At 49.5% G+C, this 17,403-nt stretch overlaps 1 protein-coding gene across 1 annotated transcript in view; it reads left to right on the forward strand.

Annotated features, from left to right (window-relative positions):
• Positions 1 to 17,403, forward strand: part of CFAP20 (cilia and flagella associated protein 20) — a 343,468-nt gene that overhangs the window by 182,903 nt on the left and 143,162 nt on the right. Inside the window, exon 3 of the mRNA XM_069215996.1 lies at positions 11,685 to 11,796. Within this exon, the coding sequence (XP_069072097.1) occupies positions 11,685 to 11,796 (112 nt within the window). The remainder of the gene's footprint in view (positions 1 to 11,684; positions 11,797 to 17,403) is intronic.

Genomic DNA, 17,403 nt, shown 5'->3' on the forward strand with positions numbered 1-17,403 from the left:
CTAGGCCAAAGGCTCAATGGCCAGGGTAAATAGAAGGGGGAATAAGGGGCATCCCTGTCGTGTGCCCCGGCGAATTTCAAAAACCGCTGACAGAGCCCCATTGGCCTGCATGCGGGCTGTGGGGTTAGCGTACACCGCTTGGACCAGGCGGAAAAACCTCGGGCCAAAGCCCGCATACCGGAGCACCAAAAAGAGAAATCCCCAGTTCACCAAATCAAAGGCCTTTTCGAAATCTATGAGTAAAAGAGCAAGGTCTCGGGGTAGGAGGCGGCACTCGGCCAATGCCACACGCAACCGGTGGATGCAATGATGAGTACTACGAGTTGCCATGAACCCACACTGGTCGGGGTGTATTAGCTGCGGTAGAACCCTCTTGAGGCGAGCAGCGAGAATAGTGGCGAAGATTTTTACCTCAGTGTTAATCAGTGATATCGGCCTATAGCCTGCACAATGTAGCGATGGGGGCTGAGTTTTAGGAAGCACTACAATGGTGGCTGCATCCAACTCCCCGGGAAAAGACTCTTCCCCTGTAGGGGATTTCCATGTATAGTCATAAGCACTGAATAGTTCTGCACGCCTGCGGGGACCCCGGAGCACTGTTCTGTAGTGTATTCTTAAGTGTAGATGTTTGCCTTTCTTGTAAAAGGCCTGTAAAGTCACTTAAGATTATCAATGTGCAGCCTAGGTGAAAGGCTACAAAGGCCAAATTGTTCATTCTTTTGGTTGGTAAGAAAGGAAGCTGTAGTACAGATATACCTTTAAAACATATTTATTCTAGAAATGTAGTAAAAAACATGTTCTCCAACTTTATTTACAACTTCAAATGAGGATGAAACAATGCAGGGCAGTGTAGCCCATAGGCTGCCATTATACAGAATGTAAATAGAGCTGTGCCTTTAAGAAAAGAAAGTCTTCCTGTATCCCATCATACACAGCAAAAGGCAGTTGCCTCAGTTCTTTTTTACGGCTCCTTCTGACAGGACCCTGAAGCATTGAGCTCCACCTTTCATAACTTTTTTTGACTAAAACTCAACTAAAATCCTTTGGATTTCAATTTCACTCGACGTTTTTCATCTCGAGTGAACATTTCCTAGCTTTTCCTGTCAAATTCTGACAGAAACTTGAGTTTTTTTTGCCACCAGAATGCCTTCTCTTTTTGATAAGTGCCCTAGCTGTGGCAGGAAAAAGGCCAAAACAGACCCACATCAAGTCTGTATTATTTGCCTACCGTCAAGTCATAAACCTGATGCCTGTGACATTTGTAAAACCTTCTCCAGGAGAACTCCGTGACAGGGAGAAAATCCGCCTTCAGGCAAAAGAGGACAGGAGACGAAGAGGACAATCTGCCACAGAGCGAGGAGAAGGTCAGCCTTCTACCAGGGCTCTCACTGTGTCCTCTGGAGCAGCTGCCAGATCTGCTCACAAGCGTCACAGGTCCCCGACGACGTCGAGAGCATCGACGTCGAGACCAGGAACGGCGCCGACATGCTCGCCGTCAAGAACCAGCTCGCCGTCGAGGAAGAGATATCGCTCGACGTCGACAGCCTTATCGCCGTCGAGGCGGCGTAGACACTCGCCGTCGAGAAGTTCCCGGTCCAGGTCACCGTCGACGCGAAGAGGGAGATCGACGTCGGTGGACAGTACTCGTCGTTGGAGACGATCGCCGTCATCCCATCACCGTCGAGGGAGATCGCCATCGAGGAGCTCTCAACGGTGAGAGGAGTCAACGCTGAGAGGTACTCATCGTGTCGACGTCGAGGAGGCACTCAAAGAGACCAAGGAGGGTCTATACCACCTCAGAATCCTCGGCTTCTCTTATTCTCTTATCACCTTCGCCTCAGCCTTCTCCTCAGCCATCGCCTCTACCACAGACACCTCTGGCACCTACAGCTCCTCCGCCGGTACCTCTTTCAGAGTCCGCCCCAGTGACTCCTGCAGAATCCACAAGGCATTCTCGACATTCTTCGAGACGCTCTTCTTCATCTCGACATCATCATCGGCATGACTCAGATCGCAGGTCTCCTCGTTCCCACCATAGACATTCCTCCTCCTCATCCACAAGGGATTACTCTCCGACGTTATCTGACTCCCCGTCTCCGAGAGTTTCTCCCATAGACAATGTCAACACCTTTCAAGAGGTCCTAATTCGCGGTGCTACCAAGTTGAACATCCCTCTGGCAGTACCCGCTCCAACAACCTCTGTCATTTTTGAGACACTACATCAGCGTTCTTCTTCTAGACCATTACTACCGCTGTTCCCAGGACTACTTGAACCGGCAATGGACATATTCTTAACACCGTCCACAACTAAAACTGCTCCTTCTAGACTCATAAAGAAATATCGTCCTCCGGAGCAGGACCCTTTGTTTCTGAGAGCGGATCCAGTGCCCGATTCGGTGGTAATCGTGGCTGCCAATAAATTAAATTCTACGCCTCCGTCTTCTTCTTCTCCACCGGACAAGGAGAGTAAAAAAAATTATGCCGCAGGCCGCAAAGTTTGCTCCACCTCAGCCATCACTATAGAAGCGGCTAGTGCTACTGCCCTGTTAGGCAGGTATGATCTGTCCCTTTGGGATTCTGTGCTGCAATTCGCGGAACACCTCCCTAAGGAGAAAAAGGAGGATTTCTTGGAGATTGTAAGTGAAGGCGCCATGGTCTCCAATCAAGTAATAAGCGCGGCTGCAGACTCCTCTGTGTTATCCGCACATAATTATTCACATGGAATTTCTTTGAGAAGACATGCCTGGCTACGCCTTACTTCACTTAAGCCAGAGGCGCAACAGAGGATACAAAATTTGCCCTTTTCAGGTTCCACTTTGTTTGGTTCTCATGCTGACGACGAAATGTCGAGGATGAAAACGGAACTGGACACTCTAAAGGCGGTGGGCATTGAGAAACCAAGAGAGCAACGGAAAACATTCCGTCCCTACCACCGTAGACTCTTTACTCAAAGGTTTCAAACACCACAGTGGATGCCTTCAAGAGGCCTGCAACAACAACATCAGAGAACCTTTTCGACCCAACGAAAACAAACAAGGGGTCGCTCTACGCCACAAACTGCCCAAACAGCTCTTCAGGCATCAGCGTCTAAGCCCTGAATCCTCGTTTCCCCCTCCTCCGTTACCCACTCCGGTACGGGGAAGTATCTCACATCATCTGGAAGAGTGGCAACGCATAACGTCAGACGCCTGGGTGTTGAATATTGTGCGGAATGGCTACAGTCTCAGGTTCATAAGCCCCCCGCCTTCTATTCCACCCAAACCGGTGAATCACCATCTCGACGCTCTCAAAGTGGAAGTAACAACCCTATTACAAAAGAAGGCGATAGAACCTATTCCTATCAACCAGCAGGGAAAGGGAATCTATTCGAGGTACTTTCTGGTACCAAAGAAAGACAAACACGAGTTCCGACCCATTCTAGATCTAAGGGTAGCCAACAAATGGGTTCGCAGAGAGAAATTCAGGATGCTATCCTTACACCAAATCTATCCCCAACTTCGTCAAGGCGATTGGCTTTGTTCAATAGATCTCCGCAATGCTTACTTCCACATTCCTGTGATCAAAAAGCATCGGATGTTTTTGAGATTCCTCGTCGGAAAAAGCCATTACCAATTTACCGTGCTACCTTTCGGCCTCAAATCAGCACGAGGACGTTTTCCAAATGCATGGCGGTGGTGGCAGCCCATTTAAGGAAACATTGGATATTCGTCTATCCCTATCTAGACGATTGACTCATAAAAGCATCCACATACCTAGAGGCTCAACAGCACTTCAATTGGACTCACCAGCTACTCCAGAGACTGGGCCTTCAGGTCAACCTCTCCAAGTCCACAGCAACACCTGTTCAGAGGTTGCATTACTTAGGCGCCATCATAGACACCACTCAAGGAAAGGTGTTTCCTTCGGAGGAACGACGGTTATCAATCCTCAAAAAGTGCCAGCAGCTCGAGAAAATGCCTCAGACCACTGCAAGAGCGATATCCTCTCTCCTGGGGTCGATGGCGTCTTGCATCTACCTCATTCTCAATGCTTGCCTCCATATGAGACCCTTACATGAATGTCTAGAGAATCAATGGTATCAACTAGTGGACGATTGGGAGAACAGCATCCTCCTTTCTCCCCATGTCATTCAATCTCTCAAGTGGTGGTGTTCTCAGAACAATCTTCTGAAAGGGATGCCATTCCACCAACAGCCTCCAACTCAAACCATAGTCACGGATGCATCGCTGCTCGGATGGGGACCGCATATGGATCACCTCCAAATACAAGGCTCGTGGTCGCAGAGAGAACGACTGTATCACATCAATCTTTTAGAACTTTGCGCAGTCCATCTTGCACTCAAAGCCTTCCTCCCCGCACTGAAGGCGAAAACTCTGCTTCTCCAGACAGACAACATGGCCACCATGTATTACTTGAACAAACAAGGGGGTACCAGATCCAGGACTCTGTCGACAGAGGCCCAAACTATTTGACACTGGCTTCTAGCCAGGAACCTATCACTAGTGGCAACTCACCTTCCAGGCATACAGAATGTCCAGGCGGATGCCCTCAGCCGAGCAATGGATGAAAACCACGAGTGGGTTTTGCACGTCGACGTCGTCCGCTCCATTTTTTCCATGTGGGGTACCCCTTCTACAGACCTATTCGCAACCCCAGAAAACAAAAAATGCCAACACTTCGCCTCCAGGTACTACCATCCAGGAACATTGTGGAATGCCCTGTGGATAAACTGGTCAGGAGCATTTCTTTATGCCTTTCCACCGCTTCCCCTGATACCGACAGTGCTCCTCAAGCTGTCCCACTCTCACACCAAGATGATTCTCATTGCCCCAGAATGGCCACGCCAGTGGTGGTTTCCAGACCCCCTTCACCGGTCACTCAGACCACACATCAGATTACCTTGTCGCCCCGACCTTCTCATGAAGTTTCGAGGCCAGATGACACATCCCAACCTCTCATCGTTGAATTTGGCAGCATGGCTCCTGAGCTAGTACAATATGGTCACCTTAATCTACCTCAGGACTGCATGGAGATTCTAAGGGAGGCAAAGCGCCCTTCCACAAGAACAGCTTATGCCTTCAAATGGAAAAGGTTCTGCATGTGGTGTTTGGACAACAACGTTGACCCAATAACATGCGGAGAAGAAGCTATTCTTCCATATTTGTTAAACCTGGCGAAGTCTGGCTTACAGTTGTCTTCAATAAAAGTACACCTGGCAGCTCTAACGGCATATAGGAAGAGTCCTTCCCAATCCTCTTTTTTTTAAATTCCAATCATAAAAGATTTCCTAGAAAGTTTGAAAAAGGTCTTTCCTCCCATTAGACCGCCATCTCCTCCATGGGAGCTGAATATTATCCTCTCGCGTCTGATCCTGCACCCTTTTGAACCAATACACAAAGCATCACTCCAGCATCTTACATGGAAAACTGCTTTTCTGGTTGCAATCACTTCAGCTCACAGGGTCAGTGAGATCCAGGCCCTTTGCGCTCAAGAACCTTATACGGTTTTTCATTCCTCAAAAGTAGTAATGAGAACACATCCAAAATTTCTACCTAAAGTCATTTCAGACTTTCACGTAAACCAGACTATCTCCTTACCGACTTTCTTCCAAAATCCGTCTACTCCTGCTGAGAGAACCCTACATTCTCTCGATGTTAAAAGGGTTTTAAAATTTTACTTGCATAGAACAAAATCTTTGCGAAAATCACAGCAGCTGTTTATTAACTATGGCCCAGTTAGAACAGGTCTAGCCACCTCCAAACAATCCTTATCCAGGTGGATTGTTTCTTGTATCGTATTCTGTTATCAGTTAGCAAATAAATCCCTTGATGGCAGGCCAAAAGCCCATTCTACTAGGGGGAAGGCAGCAACTGTTGCTTTGATGAGAAACATTCCTTTGGCAGAAATATGCAAAGTGGCTACCTGGAGATCTGTCCACACCTTTACTAAGCATTACTGCCTTGATTCAGATGCTAGGACAGATGCTCAGGTTGGACAGGCCTTTCTTAAGAATCTCTTTGCGTAATTTATTGTTTCTTTATTGTTCTGTCTACTCCACCGCGGTTATTGGGATGGGCTTGCTAATCTATTCAGTGCTTATGACTATACATGGAAATCCCCTACGAGAGAAGGAATGGTTTCTTACCTGTAACTCCAGTTCTCTCGTAGGGGTATTTCCATGATATTCATAAGCAACCCTCCCTCCTCCCTGGTGGCGTTGACATAAGGATATCCACAATAATAATAACAATATTGTTAATTAAAGAGATATTCAGGTTTCTTCATGTCATATTACAAGCCTACAAAAAGAACTGAGGCAACTGCCTTTTGCTGTGCATGATGGGATAAAGGAAGACTTTCTTTTCTTAAAGGCACAGCTCTATTTACATTCTGTATAATGGCAGCCTATGGGCTACACTGCCCTGCATTGTTTCATCCTCATTTGAAGTTGTAAATAAAGTCGGAGAACATGTTTTTTACTACATTTCTAGAATAAATATGTTTTAAAGGTATATCTGTACTACAGCTTCCTTTCTTACCAACCAAAAGAATGAACAATTTGGCCTTTGTAGCCTTTCACCTAGGCTGCACATTGATAATCTTAAGTGACTTTACAGGCCTTTTTCAAGAAAGGCAAACATCTACACTTAAGAATACACTACAGAACAGTGCTCCGGGGTCCCCGCAGGCGTGCGCAACTATTCAGTGCTTATGACTATCATGGAAATACCCCTACTAGAGAACTGGAGTTCCAGGTAAGAAACCATTCATTTTCCTTCCACCTCCTTAAAAAGTGTTAACAGGTGGGGTGCCTAATCCTCCCTGAGCGCTTTATAGTATTCCGAGGGAAAACCATCAGGGCCGGGCGTTTTCCCTGTTCCTAGTGCAGAGATAGCCGCCCGACCTCCTCTGCGTTAATAGGTTCATCCAGGATCTGCACCTCTGCCCCGGGCAACCGCGAAAGGGACACCTCATCCAGCAATCGGCGGGCCTGGCTCGGATCGATCAGTGTTGACGCTCGATATAGAGTCTGGTAGTATCGGCCAAAGGCGTCAGCTATTTCTATTTGACCTGCGACAAGGCCCCCCTCCCCATTGTAAATTTCGGGGATAAGCCTAGAGGACCGGTGTTGATACACCAGCCAGTACAACATCTTTCCCGTTTTGTCCCCCCAGCCATAGATCTTTGCAGTAGTGGCCCTCCACAGGTGCTTTGCAGCTTCTAGAGATTGATCTCGGATTTCCCTCGGATTAAGAGGAGCTGTCGCGCTTCCCTCTTGCTGGGTCGGTCTTCACTTTCATTCTCTAAACACAGCACCCGTAACTCCAGCTGCTCAATATGTTGAGCTTGTGATCGATCCTGATCTCGTATCAGGCTTCTAGCCGCCCCGCGCAGCACCTCCTTGCCTGCCGCCCATAGGATACCCGAGGAGGCAAGGAACCCTTCATTCAGTGCAAAGTATTCGCGCTGTGCCTGGCGCAGCTGCTCAACGTAGGCCCCGTCCTGCAGATACCACGCATTCAGCCGCCACAAAGGACGGGTCTGCGACCAAGCAGGGCCCACGACGAACCAAAGTGGGGCATGGTCGGAAATTCCCCTGGCTAGTATTTCAGTATGGGAGTGGTAGGAACAATCTGTACTTGGCAATAGCACCAGGTCTATTCTGGATTGTGAGCCATGAGCCGCCGAGGTATGGGTGAACTGCCGCCGTCTTGGGTGCCACACCCGCCATGCATCGCAGAGCCCCGTCGCGGAGAGCCATCCTGTGATTCCCGCCGCCATTGCCTGCCTGTATGTTGAGAGCGGACCAGCCACATCCAAAGCCGGATCTGGGGTCGCGTTGAAATCTCCTCCCAGCACAGTAAGTCCTAGGGGCAGGTCTAGGAGTAGTTTGGTTAGGTCATTAAGGGTCCCACGTATCAGCGAAGGAGGGGCATAGACACTGACCATATTGACTGTGGCACCCTCTACCTTCCGGGTAATGGCCTCATAGCATCCCTGTCGGTCCTTCCACACCTGGATTTTCGTCATGGGAAATGAACGGTGCAGTAATATTGCCACCCCCTGTGACCCACATGCAAACCCTGCATGGTACACTCGATTGAAACCTCTGCGGGCCAAGAAGGGGCAATTATCGCCCGAAAGATGTGTCTCCTGCAACAGGAGCACATCAGGCCGATATCGATGTACAAAGGCAAACACGGCGGTACGTTTAATTTTGTCGAGGAGACCATTAACGTTCCATGAGAGAGCCTGTGTCGGGCTCACAGGAGCAGTTGTCTTGAAAATTTCCCATAGCGGTTACTGGGGTACTTTACTTTGTGGCCAGGGATCCCCAGAAAGACGCCACTGTGCCCCTTTTGCGGCGGAGTAAATGCCCTCACTGTGTCAATTGAGTCACTACACCTCCTGCTATCTGCACTGATTGGTGAACACAAACATCTCAGCATAATAAAAAACGGTAACAAATACCTTAGAACAAGGCCCAAACTCCCTCGCCCCCCAACTCCCACCCCACCCCATACTTGCCCCCCAGAAGCATCTGTCGCCCATATATATCACCTCACTCCCGAACCTAGTGAGGAATACCATTAGCTGATTGAGCAGTGGTGGACCCCTCCATAACGACGGATCAAGCAAGAAAACACAATAAAACACAATAAGAAGTAATTAGTCATAGATGGTGTTGTTCCTCATCCAGGCAGTATGCACCCTCCCCAGATTTCTCCATCTTCTCATGAAGTTACAGGGTCGGACTGCGGGATAAGTCTGAGTCATCCAAGGACCCGGACGGGGTCCGCGGCGTGTCCCGCTATTCCAGACTCCCCTCGAAGCCCCCAAAACTCCCGGATGATCGCTGTTTCAGTGGTTCCACGCAAGGGGCCTCCGGGGGGAATTCGAGCTGTGCCACCCCGAACGTGTGCGACGCTGCTGGCCAGGCTGCCGCTTCTGCTGAGGGTGCGGCTGCACTTCTTCTCGCACTGATTTTGGTCTTTCCCTGTATGGACTGAGAGGGACCTCCTCCGTCAGCCAGGCCCACCCCGTGGCCAGTTGTTCAAAGAAGTGAGTTTTGTTACCATGTACTACACGGAGTTTCGGAACAGGACACTATATGGAATGTCCATTGCCCTTAGTTTCTGCTTCACCTCAGTGAATGAGCGCCGCTGTTGCTGCACTTCCCGAGTGTAGTCAGGGAAAAGGAGGACCTTCACCCCGTTGCAAAAGAGGTCCCCCTTGGAGCGTGCCTCCTGCAACACCGTGTCCCTGTCCTTGAAGTTGAAGAGACGGAGTATCAACGGTCTGGGCGGAGAGCCCGGCGGAGGCTTCGACTACAAGGCCCTGTGGGCTCGCTCGATTGCGAACCATAGTGTAAGGCGGTCCACCGGCATCCAGGTGCGGAACCACTCTTCCAAGAACGTGACCAGAGACGGTGCCGCAGTAGTCTCCGGAAGGCCCACCATACGAAGGTTGTTACGCCTGGACCTATTCTCGGCGTCTTCAGCTCTTCGGTGGAGCTCCGATGTACAAGATGTCTGTGCGGAGACTTGCACCTTGAGTGCAGGCACATCATCTTCCACTGTGGATATCCGCGACTCCACCTCCGTGATTCGAGCAGTGGCGTTGCGGAGGTCTTGCCGGAGAAGGGCTACATCTACCCTAACTTCTCCTATCTTGGACTCCACAGCTGTTTGGGATGCCTGGATTGCCTGAAGGATCGTCGCCAGGTCGCCGGATATTGCCAGCAGCTCACCATCTCCGTTTGGGGCACAGTCCTCTGCCCGAGTCTTACTGGCGCCAGTGGTGAATTGATCCATGCGCGTTTGTGCCACCGCTTGTTGTGCCGACTTGTCCTTGCCCATGATGTTGTCCCCAGCTCTGGCACTGCATGTGGTCCCGCGGCAAAGGCTATCTGCGTAGTTTGGTTAGGTCGCCACACACGAGCCCATGGCCGTTAATGCCCTTCTCCACAGCCCGGGCCCGCCGTGCGGTCCCACACTTTGCGGATGAACAGATCTGTCCCCTGGGTCCAGGAGATTATGGTCCCCCCTCCTCTGCATCCGACCAGTCCCAGGGGTCCTCCGCAAGCCTCACCGACAGTCCAGGCCGCGTCCCTGTAGTGTTGCCGAGCCCCCAGGTCTCCAAACCACCACGCCTCCAGAGGGCCTCCCCGCCCGGACCGTCACTCCGTCAGAGAAAGGGGGGGGGGGCCCCTCGCAGTCCATCGCCGCGCTACCTCCCCGACAGCCACTCAGGGAGGACCAGATGCTTCAATCAAACGAGGTGGGGACAAGGGAGGGGGCCTTCCCTCTTGTTGTAAACACAGCCCCCCTCTTGTTGTAAACCTCACCCCCCCCGGATAGCTCACCAGAGTCCTGGTCCGCTTTTCCTGGCGCGGCTCCGTTCTCGGCAGGTCCTGCCACAAAATGGTCCCCAGTGGCAGCGTCCGCAGCTCCTCGGCGTACCGTTGTGCCGCGGCACGGCGCTCGGTTGTGTCGTGAACACCCCGGCATCCCGGGCCCTCTCCATCGCACGCTCTCGGCGCTCACTTGCCGCCGGCCATCTTAGGCACGGCCACCGCGAGCGGCCGGCGCCGTACAGCCGAGCCGAAGGTCGTGAGATTTCTCCTCCTCGCTCCCGGGGGGGCAAGTGGGCCCCAAAAAGCAGGAAGGTGCTGCCGATGAGGGTGGATTGCGCTCTCGGCTAGAGGCGCATGACGGAGGGGTCCTGAGCACTATAAAAGTAAGGCCGCCATCTTGATGCCTTAGCCACGCCCCCTAAATGGAAGGTTACTTACATGTGTTCCTAGGTCCCTAACATGGACATCTTCATTAAATTCATAAATATCCAATTTGCCTTCCTGGAAAAGAAGGCATATGATATATAAATAACAATAGCAAACGGAAAGGATATAGTAATAACCATCCTTCCTTTATCTAAGTCAATTAAATGAACTGACAGACTGGTATGTAGTTCATGCTGTATGAACAGGGCAGAAAAGTGCTATAATGTTGCCGTACAAACTTTTTTTTTCTTGTGAGGCTGCTGTCTTGCTCTCCAGATTCCTGTAAAGGAATAATTCTTGGTTATGATTTTTAATTCTACCTGGAATTCTTAAAAAAACACAAAACAAGTTACCTTTAGATTATTTTTTTATATTTTATCTCTCAAATAAAGCTTAATGATCTCACTGTTTATCCGTTTTAATGAAGATGTAATTATGGAGAACTTGTATTGGAAGCAGGTACCCCTGCCTACTCCCTCTGAAGTTCTTGACCAGATGAGATTTTTTTGTTTTCTTTGTCTGTTGCAGCACCGACCTACGTTACATATGTCCCAATGCTTATTGGTTTCTTTCAGGCGCTGGCCTAGTATGCAAATCTGTGCCACACCTGCACTACTGCCAGTTAACACCTCAAGCTACACATTCCTAAGTGAACCCTTGCCTTTGGCCATCTGGTACTCCAGAAACATTTTACAAGCTGCACATCAATTACTGAGTGGCTTTTAACCAGATTTTGACAATGATATGAATTGTAATAGTTCACTTGAAATACAGGTGGTCAAATCACAAAGTATAAAGCAGGCTTCTAGACTGTGCTCTGCATTTCCAGTCCTTGGTGTGACAGATGTAATTAACGTTTACACATAAAATTCAGTGTGTTTCTGTTTTTCTTTCCTCACAGCACTACATACATCACCTGTCCAGCAGATCCTAAGAAGACATTGGGCATCAAGCTTCCCTTCCTTGTCATGATAATCAAAAACATGAAAAAGTACTTCACTTTTGAGGTCAAGGTGAGTCGGAGCAAATGGGAATGTACTTCTCTTCTTCTTCTCTTCCTGCAGTTGTGGCCCTGTATCACTCTCATCCTCTGCTTTGTTTTACATCAATCACTATACATGCATTAGCCTTTTTCTCTCTTTAGCGAGCTCTTCCTATACCCATTTCAAGATGTCTTTCTTTTTAAACCCCTCTCTTGTACTTGTCTCATCCGCCCTCTCTTCTCATAGCATTTTGTTTACCCTGTCCTATTGTTACCTTGACTAATTTTATGCACCCAAAGAAGCCTTTCTTGTATTATATTTGTTTCATTTATCTCTTCTTTTCATAGCTATCCTTGTGTATTGCCTTCCCTTCTTTCAACACTTTCTATCAGTATACCACAATTGTTTAAAAACTGCCTCTTTTTGTACAGTCCTCACTTTTCACCTGCCTCAGCAATGCCCTCGTCTTCTCATAACCATGTCAGTAAGTGCTAAAAGCTTCTATATTTTACACCAGTGGCTCCTAGCCTGTGTTCCAGGGGGCCCTTGGGGTCGTCAGAGCCTACACAGAAGGTCCATGACTGCTTCAAAAATTGAATAATTTAATAAATTAATAAACTGTATGTAAATAAAGAAGCAACATTGATAGACCAGGCAGCTCTTGGCGTGATTTCCCTGTACTTTTTGCTATTGACCCCTTGTTTTTGGATTCTGTGCTGTAATGAGTTTTTGCTGTTTTTGATACTCAAGGCACTTTACCACTGCTAATCAGTGCTACAGTGCAAGTGCTGTCTGTCTAAGGGATATGGGTAATTGGTTTTCCATGACTGGCACATTTGATTTACTAGTAAGGCCCTAGTAAAGTGCACTATGGGTGCCCAGGGCCTGTAAATCAAATGCTACTAGTGGGCCTGCAAAACTGATTGTGCCACCCAAATGAGTAGCCCTGTGAACATGTCTCAGACCTTCTACTGCAGAGTCTGTGTTTGCAGTTTTGCACTGCCAATTCGACCTAGCAAGCGTACCCACTTGCCGGGCCAAACCTTCTCTTTTACTACATGTAAGTCACCCATAAGGTAGGCCCTAGGTAACCCCATGGGCAAGGTGCAGTGTATTTAAAAGGTAGGACATGTACTGGTGTGTTGTTCACTGCCAAATTCAGGTTTCACTATTGCAAGGCCTATCTCTCCCATAGGTTAACACGGGGACTTCCTCTAAATATCTTTTAAGTGCAGTTCCCCATGGGGAGCAGATAGAGATTTGGAGGTTGGGGGTCTCTGAATTCACAATTTAAAAATACAACTTTTGGTAGAGTTAGTTTTTAGATTGTCTGTTTGAAAGTGGGCATTTTCTTGCTTAAACATTCTGTGCCTCTGCCTGCCTGTGGAATCCACGTCTGGGTCAGACTGACAGTTGGGCTGTTTGTGAATTCCCCCTAGACAGTGACACAAGGGGAGCTGAGGAGTGTCCTGCATATTCTGATGAGTATCCTGGGCTAGAGTGGGGAGGGAGGAGCTGTCACTTTCATCTAAAAGGGCTTTGCCTGTCCTCACACAATGCAGACTCCAACCCCCTGTAGTGTGTCTGGGGCCTGGCCTGGGCAAGGCAGGATCTTGAGAACAACAGAGACTTTCCTTTGAAGTTTGCCTACTTCAACGGCGGAAAGGAGTATAAGTAGTGGAACCAAAACATCAGACTTCAGAATACTTCTGGTTCAAGAGGAACCTCTGCCAAAGAGAAGAGCTTGATGCTTGAGTAGGACCTGACACTGTACCTGTTGCTTTGCTGTGCTGGCCTTCTGCTTGTGCCTTAGAGGGAAAGGTCTGGACTTTGCTTTCTGAAATCCTGCTTGTGAAGTTACTCCAAGGGCTTGGCTTGAGCTTGCCTCCTGTTAAGAATTCTCAGGGACTTCAAAGACTTCACCTGCCAGTACATGGGTACTCCTGCTGAGGACCCTGACTTGCCAAGTGGTGCCAATCCAGTTTCTGGGCCCTTTGAAGTGAGTTCTGGTGAGAAACAAGAAGATCCAGGCACATCGACTCCGGATGACTCCAGAATTGGCACTGCTGCATGACTCTGTGCTGCTGCTTGCAACCTGAAACTGAGGTCCCCGCTGGAGTGCGACAACCATGACCGACGCCGCTGGCCCGCCGCCGCCGCAGCCTTGCTGAAGTTTCGTGAGTCTTGAAGTGCTGTGTCACTAACGTCCGTCACACCTGACTCCGCCGCGGCACCAGCAGCCCCGTGGCGTGACCCCGTGAGGTCGCCCAACGTTTCTTGACCCACCAGACTCATGGACCCCACAGGATCATCACGAACTGACGCCTCGCACCAAAGCTGCATTGCCTCTCCTGCTCTGCAGTAAGGAACCAACGCCACACTGGATCCAGCAACGCCACACCTACCCAACTCCATGCACCGGCTTGTTTCCTCATTTACCAAAGGTACAGTACCTGGGGGTCCATGCGACTTCATGACAGGCTCCATTGGCGTCGGACTGTTGGGAACGGCTCCATCACAACGCCTTGATAACACCAAATTGAAGCATTTGTGTTCTAAGCACTATATTGAAGTTTAATTGTTGAAAATTCATAACTTTACTTGTGTATGTTGGAATTTTATCATTTCGGTTTTGTTTTACTCAGATAAATATTGACTATTTTACTAAACTGTTGTTGAGTGATTTTCGGGTATTCTCATTGTGTTACTCTGTGTGTTCGTACAAATACTTTACACATTGCCTCTGAGATAAGCCTGACTGCTTGTGCCAAGCTTCCAAGGGGGTGAGCAGGGGTCATCCTAGGTGTGTAGCTCCCTTTCCCTGACTAAAATGAGGTTCCCTGCTTCAACAGAGTGCAAACTGGCTGCCAACCAGAGACCCCATTTCTAACAAAAATGTAAAACTGAAAATTTGAACATGTTCTGTAAATGTGAACACATTTGAAATTGGAGGCTAAAAACGAAGTTAGTATCCCCAGATTGATTCGTGAGAGCACTACAAGTACAACAAACAGAATATAGTATGGACAGTGTGAATTTAGAAAAACTCCAACCTTTCCATACTTGTATAGTTTTGGGGAATTAAATAAAATATTTAATCACTTGTGTATTTGTTTGAGGAATGTTGTTTCTGTACTTGTTTGTGTTTTGTTTTGTGGTTCAAATCATCGAAAATGCTTAGGCTATTGTCCCCATCTTCTAGTAATGACTCAGTGGGTATCCCCAGATTCCAATAATGATTCAGTCGTGGACCTCGTGTTCCATTAATGATTAAGTGGGGGTCGACAGAAGTCAAACAGTTGGAACCACTGATTTATACTAACCAGTCAACCTATCTCCTTTTGCAACACCTGTACATTTCTCACTTGTTCTCATTTTTAAAATCTCTAACTAATTTCTCAAATTTTTCTTTGTGCTACATCTGCATTTCTCTTAAAGTCTTTGCCTCATAGTTCTTCTCTATTTCTTTTCAAAGACTTTCCTGTGAACAGAGCTTGTTTCCCTTATTATTAGTTAGCTTTGTCCCAGGATTACTTAAAGCCCTATTACCAGAGCAGCTATGTTGGCCTTCTCTCTCCAAAATGCTTTTGTTGTCTGTTTTGGTCTTTCTCACTGCTGTATGTTTTCATTAACTCCTCTTCCCGTTCCTCGTCCCATTCTTTAGTAAATGAGTGAATGTACTCATTCATTCCCCCCATTCACTGCTGCCCAACCTACTTTCGAAATATAGGTGGTCATTCTGACCTCGGCGGTAAAAGGCGCCTACCGCCGGTCAGAAATCCTCCATAATCCCGCCGCGGTCGCGGAAACCCGCCACGGTCATTCTGACCCGCAGAAGGCAAACCTCAGAAAATCCGACAGCCACAACAGACCGCCAGACCAGCGGTCGGCGGAAAAGTGGAGGTGACAAAACCTCCACCGTCACGCCAACAGAAATACGCCCATGCCATTACGACCCACGAATCCACGCGGCGGTCATTCAAACGCGGTATTCCATTGGCGGGACACACCGCCGCGGTCAGAATACACACAAACGAACAAAACTCAGCCACATTGGACGATTTGAATTCCACACACCTGATACACATACACACACCACTCCCACACACACAATACAATATAAAACACACACCCACATCACCCACAAACCCCTACGCCAAAAAATTCTGAAAGAAGGCCAGAGCAAGACACCACCATCCACAAACTAGCAGCCACAGCCACTCCACACCATCACCCACACACTATCCACACACAAAACAACACACACCACCACACTCAACACACTTAACTACACATACTCCACCCCACACATCATACACACCACCCCATGGCACCCCAAAGACACCCCCGCTTCTCAGACGAAGAACTCAGGGTCATGGTGGAGGAAATCGTTCGGGTAGAGCCCCAGCTGTTCGGCACACAGATACAATACACTAGCATTGCCCGGAGGACGGAGCTATGGCAGAGGATTGTCGACAGGGTCAACGCTGTGGGACAGCACCCCAGAAATCGGGAAGACATCAGGAAGCGATGGAACGACCTACGGGGGAAGGTGCGTTCCATGGTATCCAGGCACAACATCGCCGTGCAGAAGACTGGCGGAGGACCCCCACCTCAACCCCCACAATTTACAACATGGGAGGAGGAAGTCTTGAACATCCTGCATCCTGACGGCCTTGCAGGAGTCGGCGGAGGAATGGATACTGGTAAGTTGAAGCTTCACTACTGCTTCCCCCCCACCTGCATGCCAAATCATACCCAACCCTCACCCCCATCCTCGAACCCCACCCTCACCCCCACCCCCATCCTCACCCCCACCCTCACCCCCACCACCATCCTCACCCCCACCACCATCCTCACCCCCACCCCCAGCACACCTATTCCCTGCCAATGTCTCACCATCACAACCCACACATCCCAAAACCTAGGCCTGCATGCGTCCACTAAGCATGGACACCCATCACCAAAGCATGCCCAATGCATATACACATCCCCCCCACAAGCCACCCTCACCAAAGCCCCCACACATGAATGCCAGCACTTGGGGACACGGGAACCCACAGATACACCCATATGCCACACATTGAAACTATAACCATACCTCTATACCCCTGCAGGACCCGACCGTCAACACACCGCCGCGGAGGGCCCAGAATTCTCCACACCCCCCACCCAAGAGGCCGTCAGCGATGACAGCAGCTCTGTCGACCTGGACACCGATGACCAGCCCGGACCATCGGGGACCTCTGGACAGTCGGTTCCCCTCACACAGGCCCAGGCCACTACAGACCCAAACCCCTCTGGGAACACCAGCACAGCTCCCACCCAGCGGGCCCCTGCCTCTGTCTCCAGGGCGCGTCAATCTGCGGTGTGTCTACCACTACAGGGCACCCAGGATAACCCACCACCCCAACAACAACAGGGACCTGGGGGCAGTGGTAGTGGGCACACCGGCCAGGGGGCAGAGGCCCAGGGAAACAGGGCAACTCGGAGGGCAGCTGTGCGACAGGGGGGGGACGGGCCCAGGGAACCCAATCTCCACGAGGCCCTCACCACCATCATGGGAGCATACAACCGCTCCCAGGAGACAATGGCGACGGTACTGGCCCGGTTCCAGGAGATCCAGGTACTGCAGGA

The sequence above is a fragment of the Pleurodeles waltl genome, chromosome 12, assembly GCF_031143425.1.
Source record: "Pleurodeles waltl isolate 20211129_DDA chromosome 12, aPleWal1.hap1.20221129, whole genome shotgun sequence".
In the NCBI taxonomy this organism is placed as follows: Eukaryota; Metazoa; Chordata; class Amphibia; order Caudata; family Salamandridae; genus Pleurodeles; species Pleurodeles waltl.